We start from the raw sequence: 12,705 nt of genomic DNA, 5'->3' as shown, positions 1-12,705 counted from the left end.
AAGGCACTTGCTCTTAACAGGTAATCTTCCCCGTCCCTATTTTCTGTATTCAGCCACTTTATTTAAGTAACATCCTTACTTGGCCACTGTAAGCATTCTTATTAAATGGAAACCTTTCTAATTTAATACTTTTTTTTGTTCCTAGAATCTTGTTCATTAACAAGATCTTCATTCTCTAAATTATGGTCACCTTCATTCTTAGCACCAGTATGGGGTATAGGACCATATTCCTCGTGCTATCCCTATTCAATGACTGATCCTCCCTCCACCCTATTCCAAAAATGTCTTTCTTACCTCTCTAGGACCCAGCCTCTCATAATAATAACTCTAAGTCCACTAATCAGCCCTTATTATTATTACTGAAGAAAAAGAAGCTGGAACACATCCTCAGTAATTATTACAAAAGGCTGGTTATTGAAAGTCCCAGCACTACCCTTGATTTACGTGGTAAATTTACTTCTCAGAATTTTTCTTATTTTTCAACTAGTTAACTTACTGTAGTAACGATTGCTCCTCCCACATGAAACAGAGTATAAGTAAACAGGAAAATGTGAGACATTAAAATTAGCGTAAGACCAAAATCCTTATGTAGATTTCTAGATAACATTTTACAACTGTGAATTGTTTTATCAGCATATATTGAGGAACTACTGTTGCCTATGTGTCGCACTATTTCATGCCCACATACAGCTTCAAAGTAATAGAAAGAATATGTTGGTTCTCAAGGAGCTTAAATTTTATCTAGAGAGATCACATAGAAAGCACTATAAAATATACATGAAATACTTTTCTATATCTAAAATGACAGCATAAAAGAAAGCATATTATGCTGCTAGAAAGCCAATTAGAAAGGTAACGATAAGTTGAGGATGTTGAACAAGAAAGGCTTTTGAAAAACGTTCTTGAGTCAATTTTCAGGAAAGTTTTAGACATAGACTTATGAGAGAGGGGGAAAGTATTCCAGCAAGTGGCAATTTTTGCGGAGCTTTTGTTTTCAGGTGCTCAATTGGTTCATCTCTATTTTTTGTCAGCAGACTTTTAAAGGGGATTTTGTGGTGTTGGTATGGAATTGATACATTTTTAATGCTCAAGAGTATGTAGACAGTCAAGTATTATTATAGGTAATCATCTCGAGTCTTCAGTTCAGTCTTGTCATCTTCCCTCTCAAGAGAAATACTGCACTTTCTGCAGGAGATAAGGTGTTCAGCATGTAGATGCTGACCTTAAGGAGTGTATGATTGATTACCTTAGAGATTTAGGCACCTAAGTGAGAAGTTAAACCACATGCAGTGGCTACCTAGCCATTCAAGAAATGTTGTAAAGCAGTGGATGATAAATATCAAAAACACCAGTACTGACAAGTCCCAGCAAAGTTCACAGGAGGTGTAATCCTTGGAAGAAAAAGGCTTCAGGAAAAAAAAAAAAAAAAAATGTAACTTAAAATCAGCTCAGCATGGGAACCACAGAGGTCCTCTAATCCAACTAGATGAATCCCCTCTATGAAATCACTAATAAATGGCTCTCCTTTTTTTTTTTTATCCTCACCAGTAACAGAGAATTTGCTTTCATGAGACATCAATTTAAAAGTTTTAGAAATAATGTCCTTCCTTATACGAAGTCTCAAATCAGCCTCCTTCTTAAATTTAATAGTGCTATCCAGAGCTTCTCAGATTGGTGCTTTGGCATCCTCCAGCACTCCGGTGTGTCACAGGTGTGCTGACTTATTTATTTCCTTAGCCCTCCAAGCTGTCCTGCAGAGACTGAAGTACCCACAGCCCCAGAACTATGGCCATGAGAAACCTATACATTGCCATAAATAGTATCACCTCTTATGTGCACTCTGCTGTAAAAAAGATTGTGAAGCATTGCTCAGTATAATGTGTTGGCAAAGAGAGCATGTCTCTGGAATCACACAGACCCAAGTTAGAACCTTGGCTCTGCCAGATATTAGTTTTCAGGCCTTGGAAAAGAAACTACATCTTTTCAAGCCTCAATTTCTATATTGCAAAATAGGTGCAATAATACTGCCTCTCTTGTGAAGTTGGTGTAAAAATTAAAGAAGATAACATAATAGCACTAAAAAAATAGTATTATTGTTATTTGTTCTGCTTTTACCCTTTTAAATATGCTATAGAATTCTTCTTCTATTTTTAGAAACTTCAGAATATTTAAAGCTAGTTTATTATTCCCTCTCAGTATTCTCCTATGGCTAAATAGCCTAAGTTCCTTCAGTTTTTCCTCGTCAATATAAATTCAGATTCCTTCTACATCTTAGTTTCTCTCTTTATTTCTTTTTGCATATGTAGTACTAAGAATTGGATGCATCCCTGTAGATTTGGCTTGATAAACTAGTCCTCGAAGTGTGGATGGAATAGGGCAGTGGAGGAAAGATATTCATGCTGGAGAACCATGTAGTAAGCAAAGGAGAAGTCATAATACATCTGTCATGTTTACCAACATATGGGCCTCACTGGCTACAAACATAATCATATGGGGGAAGAAGAATTTTAAAGAGGAAGCATTGTGAACTCCTGTAATCATGTGACTATAGATTCTATCCAATGTAAAGAAATACCAACATAATTGTCATTAAAGGAGATCGATCTCTCTTTTGAAAGCAAGCAACCACAGTATTTATGTGAGCTACAAGCAAAATGTCATACATACATACTATAATCCCTTTTTTCTTTTTTTTTTTTTGAGACGGAGTCTTGCTCTGTCGCCAGGCTGGAGTGCAGTGGCACGATCTCTGCTCACTGCAACCTCCGCCTCCGGCTTCAAGCGATTCCCCTGCCTCAGCCTCCTGAGTAGCTGGGAGTACAGGCACGCACCACCACGCCCGGCTAATTTTTTATATTTTAGTAGAGACAGGATTTCACCATGTTGGCCAGGATGGTCTCGATTTTCTGACCTCGTGATCTGCCCACCTCGGCCTCCCAAATTGTTGGCATTACAGGTGTGAGCCATCGTGCCCAGCCCATCCATACTATAATCCTTTTTTGCTCCCCTAGAATTGTCCCAACAGGACGCTGGGAAACTGGAGATTATCTACAAGCTACACATACCCTGGGCTTTCAGTGGCTGTTGGCTATTGCAGTCCATTCTGGTTGAAAGAGGTTGGTGACACAGTTACCTTGTCCTATCCTAAGAGTCACAACTCAGGAGATTCAACCTTCAGATTTCCTTTATTCCTGACCCCTTTTATTCTGGCCTTCTGTTCTTTTTCCATTCATTCCATATAGTATAATGCTTAGAATCTGTTGGTGTTCATACCCCCCACCTCTACTAAGTATTAGTTGTGTGACATTGGGCAAATTATTCTACTTTGTAACTCAGTTTCGTCTTCTGTTAAAATGAGGATTTTTTTTTACAGTACTTTAACAATAAATTGTGACCGTTAAATGAGATAATGTATCTATAGTGCTTAGAAGAGGGCCTGGCAATAATAAGCGCTATTTATGTTAACTGTTATTTTGAGTCATTATTATTCATACATTCAACGAATACCACTATGCTAAGTACAGGGGGTGTGTTGGTACATGGGACAATCTCTTACCCCTAATGGTCACATTTCTTCTGATTTTTGTGAGACATGCAATGACTTTCGAATCTGACTCCTGGATGCAATTTCAGAAGCTGCTGTTGGTAACTGTGGATGAGGCACTTGCCCTCTCTGAGCCTGTTTCCACATCTGTAAAATGAGGATTAATAAAGTCTACTTGGAAGATTTGTTTTGACTATTAAAAAGACAAAATATGCAAATTATCTGGCACATTTGGAGTCAAATATACTTTCCTTTTCACAGTCTTGTGGCCACACCTGAGGCTAGGGAACTCCACTCTGAGCTTAGAAAACAGTGCTGTCTTCTTAAGTCCTGGGGAGGAGTAAGAGGGTACTGCGGGAACTCATCTGCAGGAAGGGTAAAGCCCAGAAGGCGTGGGAGGAGACAGAGACAGGAGAGATGCGGGGACGGCCTCTGGCCTACAACTCCCGGGATGCTCCGGGAGCGCCCCGCCCCGCCCCACCCCGCCCGCCGCGGCGGGCGCTGCCCACCCGGCGGAGCCGAGCGGCGTGCAGAGGCTACAAGTGCAGTGGCTGGTGATTGGGGGACTTTCTCCGGGAGCCGTGCCGGGAGAGCGCGCGGTGCTCGAGGCGCACCGGGTGGCCGAAGCAGAAGGTGAGTGGCGGGGAGTGGGATGGGATGGAGGCGTTACGTGCGAGAGTGAAAGCTCTGGAGCTTAGCAAAGCTGGTGCGTGTATCTGTGTTCCTTGCCCAAGGTGCTTTCTTCGCCTCCGGGTCTTAGGCGGACACATCCGTATCTCGAGTGCCTCGGTGGGCGCAGGGTTCACCAGAAATGGATCGCCGGATTTCTCGGAGACTGCTGGGGGCGCCGCTGCCAGGTGCTTGGAGCTTGTTCTCTCGGCTCTGCTCGCACAGGGCGCATCCAGAGGTCGCCTTCCCGAGACCAGCCTTGCCTGTGTCAGTTTGAAGCAAATATTAATGCTTTTAATTGATGATAGATGGACGAGGGAAAGTGCATGTCCCCTCGCTTTAAGGTGCAATGTCGTTAACTGGGCTTTTAAGCAGATCAGAGGAAAAAGAGGGAGAGGACGGAAGAAAAGAGTCTTTAGCTGGTCCCCTGGGATTATCCATTCTCCACTGAGAATGGAAGCCCCGGATTAGGGAGCTGCAAAGGAAATCGACTGTGCTGCTAGCATACCTCGGGTAGAACAAGCGGGAGTAGCTTTTCTTTAAAGAGAGGTAGAGGCGGCCGTAGGGAATTAAGTGGGGATTTCTCTCTTCTTTTGTTACAAACCGAAAGTCTCAAAGAACCCTGCTGATTTTATCCAAGGTAGGCTAGTGTGATGAGTTAATTTTACCAAAGGTTAATCAGAGCCCCTAATGCCTGAGAAAACTGGAGGAAGAGTTATCGGTAATTGATGAAGCCTGTTACCATCACTTCATTCATTGAGGGATCCTTTAGTGGGGGTTTGTTCTGGTTTGGTAGTGATTCTTTTGCCCTGTTGTTTTTTTCTGTTTTCATTGTAGAGAAACTCCGATAACAGGAGAAAAACGTTTTCTGTTTTGCTTTGTTTTTTTGTTTTGTTTTAAACTCTTATGGGTAGCAGAAAACATGTCAATTCCCTCTCCCATATTTTGAGTTGCCAGGTTGACCTTAGGTGACCCTTGCCTGTGTTTCTGTTACCAGCTTTGGAGCTGTGGATTTTGAATCATAAGAAGCCTCAAGCTGTTGGGTTAAATCAATTATCACCCTGGATTTGGAAGCAAAATAAAAGGAGCCTTTGGTTAAAATCTCTAATGATAGTGGAAAGTGAATTTTTATTCCTTAGAAACATGGCAGAGGCAGAGAAAGGCAGATGGTTTTCTGCTCAAACCAAAGTTCTTTCCCAGAAATGCCCCTTGCTGCAGTGGGGGGTGAGGAGTGACATGTTTATAAAATTCCAGAGGTAACCTTGGAAATAGCTCCTCACCTATTTGCCTCCACAGAACTCTTACTCTGTGGGTTTATAGTTTGTCTTTTATTATCAGTTCACTTCTAGATTGGGTTTGTAAAACTATCCGGATGGTCAATTTCTTGTGCATGTGTGATAGCAAAGCATGCAGAGAGGGAGGAACACAGACCCAGGGAACGGGAGTAACAGATCCTGCAGCTGGAGCAGGCAGGTGTGTGTGGAGGACTGGGTTGGCCCATTGTATTTTGCAGGGATTGCAGTAAGGTCTGTTGCCTGTATGCTTTGGGGTCCAGAACATGCTTCCCCCGTGGAGCAGTGAGGGAATAGGGCTGAGTAGAAGCACAGTGAATAAGCAGCATATGGTCTTGTAAATACATGGCTGTGTCACTAGGGTCATTGGATGTATGAGGTGTAAGGTTAGTAGAGGCAGCTGATTAAGCTGGCCTTTTTCATCTACTTCAGAGCTATGGAATCAAAATGCTGAGTTCCTGCCCAGCTGATAGGGGTGTATAGTCATTCACTGATGGTGATGCTCCAAAGCTAATCTGTGTTAGAATCTGCTCTGAACTAGGGAGAGTGTAAACACTTACAGTCTAACTGAATTAACAAGTCTATGCTTCCCCAAGTCCTCCAGAAAATCGACAGCTCTGCTAAAAAGGGCTCTTGCCTTTCTCATTTGTCTTTTTACAGGAAACTTGCCTTCTCATTTGAGGGATCCCTTTGCAGGAATGCGCGATTCCTTGGATAAATCTGGCTTGGTGACGGCAGTATTCTTTCTCAATAGACACTGCCACTTCCTCCACGCGCCTTTCGACCCTGACTTAGGTTTCTCAGTGTTAATCACTATGACAAGTGAGAGCATTTGCCCTTTCCACACTTTGCTGTCACTAGGTATCCCCTCCCTTCTTTTGCCTGTTTAAGGTGGAAAAGGGGCTAAACAGGTGCAGCTGTGAAGGAAATGGGGACCCCAGGAGCAACACTCCTAGAAGTACAACCTTAGCTTCTGTTGGGTTCTTATCTAACTCTGTTGCTATTGGCAGACTTTCCGGAAGCTGCTGGGGGATGTCTGACTAGCTCTCATGGAGCTCCACTACCTTGCTAAGAAGAGCAACCAGGCAGACCTCTGTGATGCCAGGGACTGGAGTTCAAGAGGGCTGCCTGGTGACCAGGCAGATACAGCAGCCACGAGAGCTGCTCTCTGCTGTCAGAGACAGTGTGCATCCACCCCAAGAGCAACCGAGATGGAAGGGTCTAAACTTAGTTCTTCTCCAGCACCCCCCTCCTCCTCTCTGCAAAACAGTACTCTTCAGCCAGACGCCTTTCCACCAGGACTTCTTCACTCAGGGAACAACCAAATAACAGCGGAACGGAAAGTCTGTAACTGCTGCAGCCAGGAATTAGAAACTTCTTTTACCTATGTGGACAAAAACATCAACTTGGAGCAGCGGAACCGGAGTTCGCCATCAGCAAAAGGGCGTAATCACCCTGGGGAGCTTGGCTGGGAAAATCCAAATGAGTGGTCCCAAGAGGCTGCCATATCTTTGATATCTGAAGAGGAGGATGATACAAGTTCAGAAGCCACGTCTTCAGGGAAGTCTATAGACTATGGTTTCATCAGTGCCATCTTGTTCTTGGTCACTGGGATCTTGCTGGTGATCATCTCTTACATTGTCCCACGGGAAGTGTCTGTGGACCCCAACACTGTGGCAGCCCGGGAGATGGAGCGCCTGGAGAAGGAGAGTGCGAGGCTGGGGGCTCACCTGGACCGCTGTGTGATTGCGGGGCTCTGCCTCCTCACGCTGGGGGGCGTCGTCCTGTCCTGCTTGCTAATGATGTCCATGTGGAAGGGGGAGCTCTATCGTCGAAACAGATTTGCCTCTTCCAAAGAGTCTGCAAAACTCTATGGTTCTTTCAACTTCAGGATGAAAACCAGCACGAATGAAAACACTCTGGAACTGTCCTTGGTAGAGGAAGATGCGCTGGCTGTACAGAGTTAAAATTCTGGTTGTGAATATCTTGAGAGTCTGCCTTGGCATTTTATAATATGAAAAAAGTTAATTTATAAAAATTCACAATGCAATTTATTTGCCTGGCAAGAAAAGTTTATTTCACAAACCAACAGCCAGTAAGTGTTTTTGTTCTCCATGTGTCTTCTATTTAGAAGAAAAGCCATGTAAGATGTATAAGAAACCACAACCAGCCACACCTATCCTTCTGAAGAGCTGAAGGCTTAATTAATCTGTAATGGCCAAGAACTTCTACTTCGATAGAAAAATATTTCTAATGACCCAGTATACAAATTATTTCTTTTACACAAATATGTGATGTTATTCTTTGGACACCAGGTGGTCCTACACACAGTAGGATCAATTGCTAATCTGCTTTGTGAAAAAGAACTAAGCACTAATCAATAATAAGGCTTACATCTAATTCTCAAAGGTGCTTATCCATTTTCTTGCTAAATTATCCTTCTTGTAATTTGGCTAAACACTAAAATATGGAATTTTTAGTTTGAATATTTTGAAGTTTGAGGATGTTGGGCTTTTCTTATTGTAAAAAATGTTATGTTTGAAATTATTCCTCTATTCAAAAATGGTAATTAAGTCATTAGGATAAACTTTCTAATAAAAGAAAATTGTGTAAATCATTGTAAGACCAATGTGAATTTAAACCACAGCTCTTTTTTAAAATGAATTCAAATTAGTTACTGATACAAATTTTATATTTTGTGATTTTACCATCATACTGGTTATCTGTGCTCTTGAAGTCTGCTGGTTCTCACACCAAAGAGGCAAGGCATGGGACATTTTAAATATATTTCCAGACATCTAAACATCTAGACAGGCCTGAGTCATGATTGGCTCTGGTGTGCTTCCAGGTGACATCTTATTATTGCTGTTTGGGGAACACCACCAATAGAATTACAGCTAGACTTTTGGGGACTGTGCCTAGCAGGCTGTATCACTTGCTGTAGGCCAAGCAACAAGCACTTCCCTCATGGTAGCAGCAGTCCTTAAGCCCAAAGCCAAAAAAATAAAATAAAATGGAAAGAGAGAGAGATTCAATACACTGATTTGATGGGGACTGTAGTCATCATCAGAACTCACCTCCCACTCACAATGGTCTAGATGTCATTCAGCAACTGTGAGCTCTTGCCTCATAAAGCACAAACTCTTCTCTAAGAGCAGCATGATGAGCAAGATGCTCACTTTGCAAGACATACACTGGGTGTTCACAGTCACAGACCACCTCATTATGGTGACGGTTCAGAAAAGGGATGGGAAATGCAGCCTCAGAAATGCCTTACATTTTGCAAATCTGCCTGGAGGTTTTTCCAACCTGTGCTGTAAGAGTTGTTGTAACTTCCATGATTGCGTTACCAGGATCAGGAGGTCATTCTTAAAGAGGACAGGAGCTGGGAATTGGCATGAGACAGCAGGAATGAGGAAATAAGAAAGTGATTTCTTTGCAGATTTTTAAAGTTTGTGTTGTTGTGGACAACTGTGGAATACATAGGTGACTTTGGCAAAATGTGTGAATCAGGATATTTATGTGGATGAGCTCTCATGGGTGTCAGAGATTGATTTGATGAGTGAGGTATGCTGCACATGGCTAAGGGTTGAAGTGAAATACAAAAAGCGAGGCTCAGAAGATAGTAAAAAGAGAGGATGGGCATATGAAAGAATTATTAGGTAAAAATGAGAAATTATATGGGCATCAGAGGAAGCTAGATGTAGTTAATTGCCTTATGTTATAGAGCAATACTGATTACTGAAAAGAAAGAATTGAGATGACATAAACATGATTTTTGCTTTCCGTTGCTGTTTCTTTGTGCTTTTTGAACAAACTTTGTTTTACTGTGACTCTCATTTCATGATTTTTGTTGAGGCTGCCTTACCAGTGGTATAAGTTTTATATTCTGAAGATTTCTAAGTCCAGCTCTAGCCTGCTTAAGGATCCACTTTGGATGATGTTGAAACAAGAAGGAAACGATCTGCTGAGTGAGTAGGTCTGAGCTGTGTGTTAAAAAAGGAAAGCATTAAAAAAAAGAAGGCATTAAAGAAAAAACTAATGTTTATTCATAGAAGCTAAAATGAGATCAACTGAGTTTTGGCTTTATTTATTGGTGAAACAGGATTAATTAGACAAATGGCAGACTAAACTGAATTAATGTGGAATCGAATTTCAGTTTATGAAGAGGAGTTTGGGAATCAAGTGTTAGGAAGTCTTTTCACTTGATAATAAAGCTTTTCATGTGGAAGCATTTAATGAATCTTGCAGGGCTACCAAATAATATGAATGTGATCTAGAGGTAACATTTTGAAAAATGGTATTTTGGAAAAAAAAATTCAACGGGGAAGAAAAAGACCTAACACATCAAAATACATTTCCTTTCTTTTCCCTAGAACTCTATAATTTCCTTTAAAATTTAAAATCGAAATGAGGTAAGTAAATGCACACTTCAACATTATTTAAATCTGCTAACATATAGAGCACATCTGTTTTAAGGTTCTACTTATCTGAGGGCAAACCATTACACATTACATGATTTAGAAAATCATCTGAATGACTCCTTTTGGGCTGTGGTGACATTATTCAGATACTTGCCTTAATCGACTTTCCCTGGGTATTTGGTTTATGTAGCCCTTATCCATCCTGGCAGTGCCTGAATTCAATATGAAGATTACTTGAATTTAAAATAATGGTAACACAGGCAAAGAAAAGCCATGTGCTTTATTTCCTGTTGTTCCCAATCTGACAAAGAGTGTTTTTGGCTCTAGAGGTACTTTGGCAAGACCAGGTGATACATTCTACAGACATTGGGCATACAATACCCATGGTGTTGGTCTTGCATCTTTCATGGAGATTTATGACCTTCCATCTGTCTCTTCAACATGGTGCTGGTTGTTACCTATGAAAGTTTTTGTTGCTAGTCCTAGAGGAGAAAAACATAGTTCAGTGGTTCTAGCTCTTTAGCTTATTTACATGGTTTTAGAAATCTAAACTCAGAGTCATCTTCCTAATCTCAATGAGAAGACAGCTCGTCTTTCAGCAGTGTGGCCCAATGGGGTGAGTTACAGAAAGAAAGCTGTCTTTCTTCTTTATTACTGGGATCTACACGCTGCTGATGGATGACTTCAGGCTCCTAATATCTTTATAAGCTAGTTCTTTTTAGGGCACCTTAAACTGTTAGTGGTAGAGTTTGCAAAGAGTTTTCTTTGCAGTGCTGTGTGTCCTTCCCACCCATTGGGAGCTCTTAAAGCAGATCACGTAATAAGATGTACTGGCCCCTCATATAAAGAACAGCTTTTCTTCATGCTCCCCACTGTGTAGGTGATTTATAGTTCAGAGGAAGACAAGACTGCTTGGAACCATGAAGTTCTTGGAGGCCATGGTTGCTATAACCCTTGATTCTGTTCTATCAAGTTACTTGCCTTGATATCACGTGCTTTGCTGTCTGCTTAAAATATGAGTCCATCTCCCTCATACTTATTTGTTTTAGGGGCCCAATTGGACCAGTGCTGGCACATGCCCTTCAAAGTACAACTTCTGAAAAGAGACTGCACTACCAAACTTATGTGTGCCTTTACCTCAGTCCCCCAGGATAAGGGGTGACTTAATCCTGTTAAATGAGTGACTGAGCACCATGCTAGTTAAATATTGAGAATTAAAAGCCTGAACCCAATGGCTCTACTTTTTTTTTTACCACTTTCCAACAAGCAAAAATTCTAGGCAGGAGCATGTGAACATTTTGGTCTTCATCTTTCACATGTGCAGTGGTAGGTGTATGCAAAATTTTACTTGGATTAATTGTCTAAAGTTAAAAAAGTGTTCTATATGTATATCTCTTAGGAGAAAGTTTTTCAACCTGAAGGTCAGATTTCACTGCAGAAATTAATGCCATCAAAAAAACGTGGTCTGACAAAAAAGATTCACAACCTTTGCCAGTGGTTCACCTATTACAGCAAGATATAATACTATCAATACTTACTGTTCTCTGTAATGGGTTTAACCTTTCCCAGAATTGGACATAAAGAATGACTATGATGAGAAGATTATAATGAACTCTTACTGGCTTTTCCTAGTCTAAAAGAGTACTTAAGAAAGAGAATTAATATATCATTGTCTTTTGGCTGATCTTTAGCTATATCATTTTTTGGTTCGTAATATTCTATAATATCTTCTCCCAAATTTTATAAGTCTTGGGAAATAATTTGGCTGCGTAGTGCATTGACACTGTAAAAAGCAAGATGTTATTTTAAACACATAAAACTGATTTCAAGAATCTGTGGCTTACACTTAAGAGTGTACTCGTGGTTTATGTTTGTGTGCAGATTTATGTGCACTCAAGTCTATGTGCATTCGGACTATATAGTTATACAGCTTTAATATCCAAAGTTATTGTTAGAATAATTTTATTATAGGAATTTGGCATGCCTTACTGTTGACATTAAGAAGAAGAGAAGTGTTTAACAAGTCATGAATGAAGAATTTGGAATCAGCCTCAGAATGAGATGCCATAATTATTATAAACCTGTTTTGGTTGTTCAGCCTCCCACAAATGTTTACTGATTTGTTTTTTAACTTCTCAATTTCAGGCTCATTAGAGTGTGAGATATTTGGAAATTATTTTGCCGTGGATTGTCATTTTATTTCAGGGACTATGGGGAGTATATTCCTTTGTTTCAAATTTGGATAACTCTCCTGTGTTTCAGGAACAGCTCTCCCTATTTTTTCACTGCCGTCTTCAGGCTTCCTAGCCAGGCTCCAAACAAATAATCATGTAAGAAAGAAAAATGAATTATTACATATTGTGTATTTAGAGTTTGTACTCTGTGGTTCTCATCGTGCTTTTAATTTTACTTTTCTTGCCAAACAAAAATAATTTGACATTGATTATGTGCTTTTTGATGTTTTCAAGGGCAATTAATAAGGTTATGAGCTCTTTCTTGGGGCACTTGATGCCTTATATGTTAATAGCAAGTGTGTCATATCATTTTAAAATAAAACTATTCAAATGCTTTATTGTGTTTATTAACCTTAATTTAATTTGGAATCTGTAATGCTGATTTGGTCTTTTAAAATTATATTTGAAATTATTTGTCCAAAAAAAGCAAAATGAATATTTACCCCTAATTTAGGTTTGTCATTCTTCTTGCTACCATTTCACTATATAATGTAGACTGTGCCTTATTTTTTGTTGTTTTATAGGAAATAGTCCAAGTTATT

At 40.4% G+C, this 12,705-nt stretch overlaps 1 protein-coding gene across 3 annotated transcripts in view; it reads left to right on the top strand.

Annotated features, from left to right (window-relative positions):
• Positions 1 to 12,499, top strand: part of TMEM74 (transmembrane protein 74) — a 105,462-nt gene extending 92,963 nt beyond the window's left edge. Inside the window, exons 1-2 of one of the 3 annotated variants that reach the window (XM_055287066.2) lie at positions 4,095 to 4,177; positions 6,516 to 12,499. In XM_055287066.2, the coding sequence (XP_055143041.1) occupies positions 6,555 to 7,472 (918 nt within the window). In that variant the 5' untranslated portion in view covers positions 4,095 to 4,177; positions 6,516 to 6,554 and the 3' untranslated portion in view covers positions 7,473 to 12,499. Of the gene's footprint in view, positions 1 to 4,094; positions 4,178 to 4,274; positions 4,402 to 6,165 lie in introns of those variants that run through there. The other 2 variants (XM_063642929.1, XM_063642930.1) reach the window with 2 other exon arrangements.
• The last annotated feature ends 206 nt before the right edge of the window (positions 12,500 to 12,705 follow it).

The sequence above is a fragment of the Symphalangus syndactylus genome, chromosome 7, assembly GCF_028878055.3.
Source record: "Symphalangus syndactylus isolate Jambi chromosome 7, NHGRI_mSymSyn1-v2.1_pri, whole genome shotgun sequence".
NCBI lineage: Eukaryota > Metazoa > Chordata > Mammalia > Primates > Hylobatidae > Symphalangus > Symphalangus syndactylus.
This window is presented reverse-complemented; position numbering and strand designations above follow the sequence as displayed.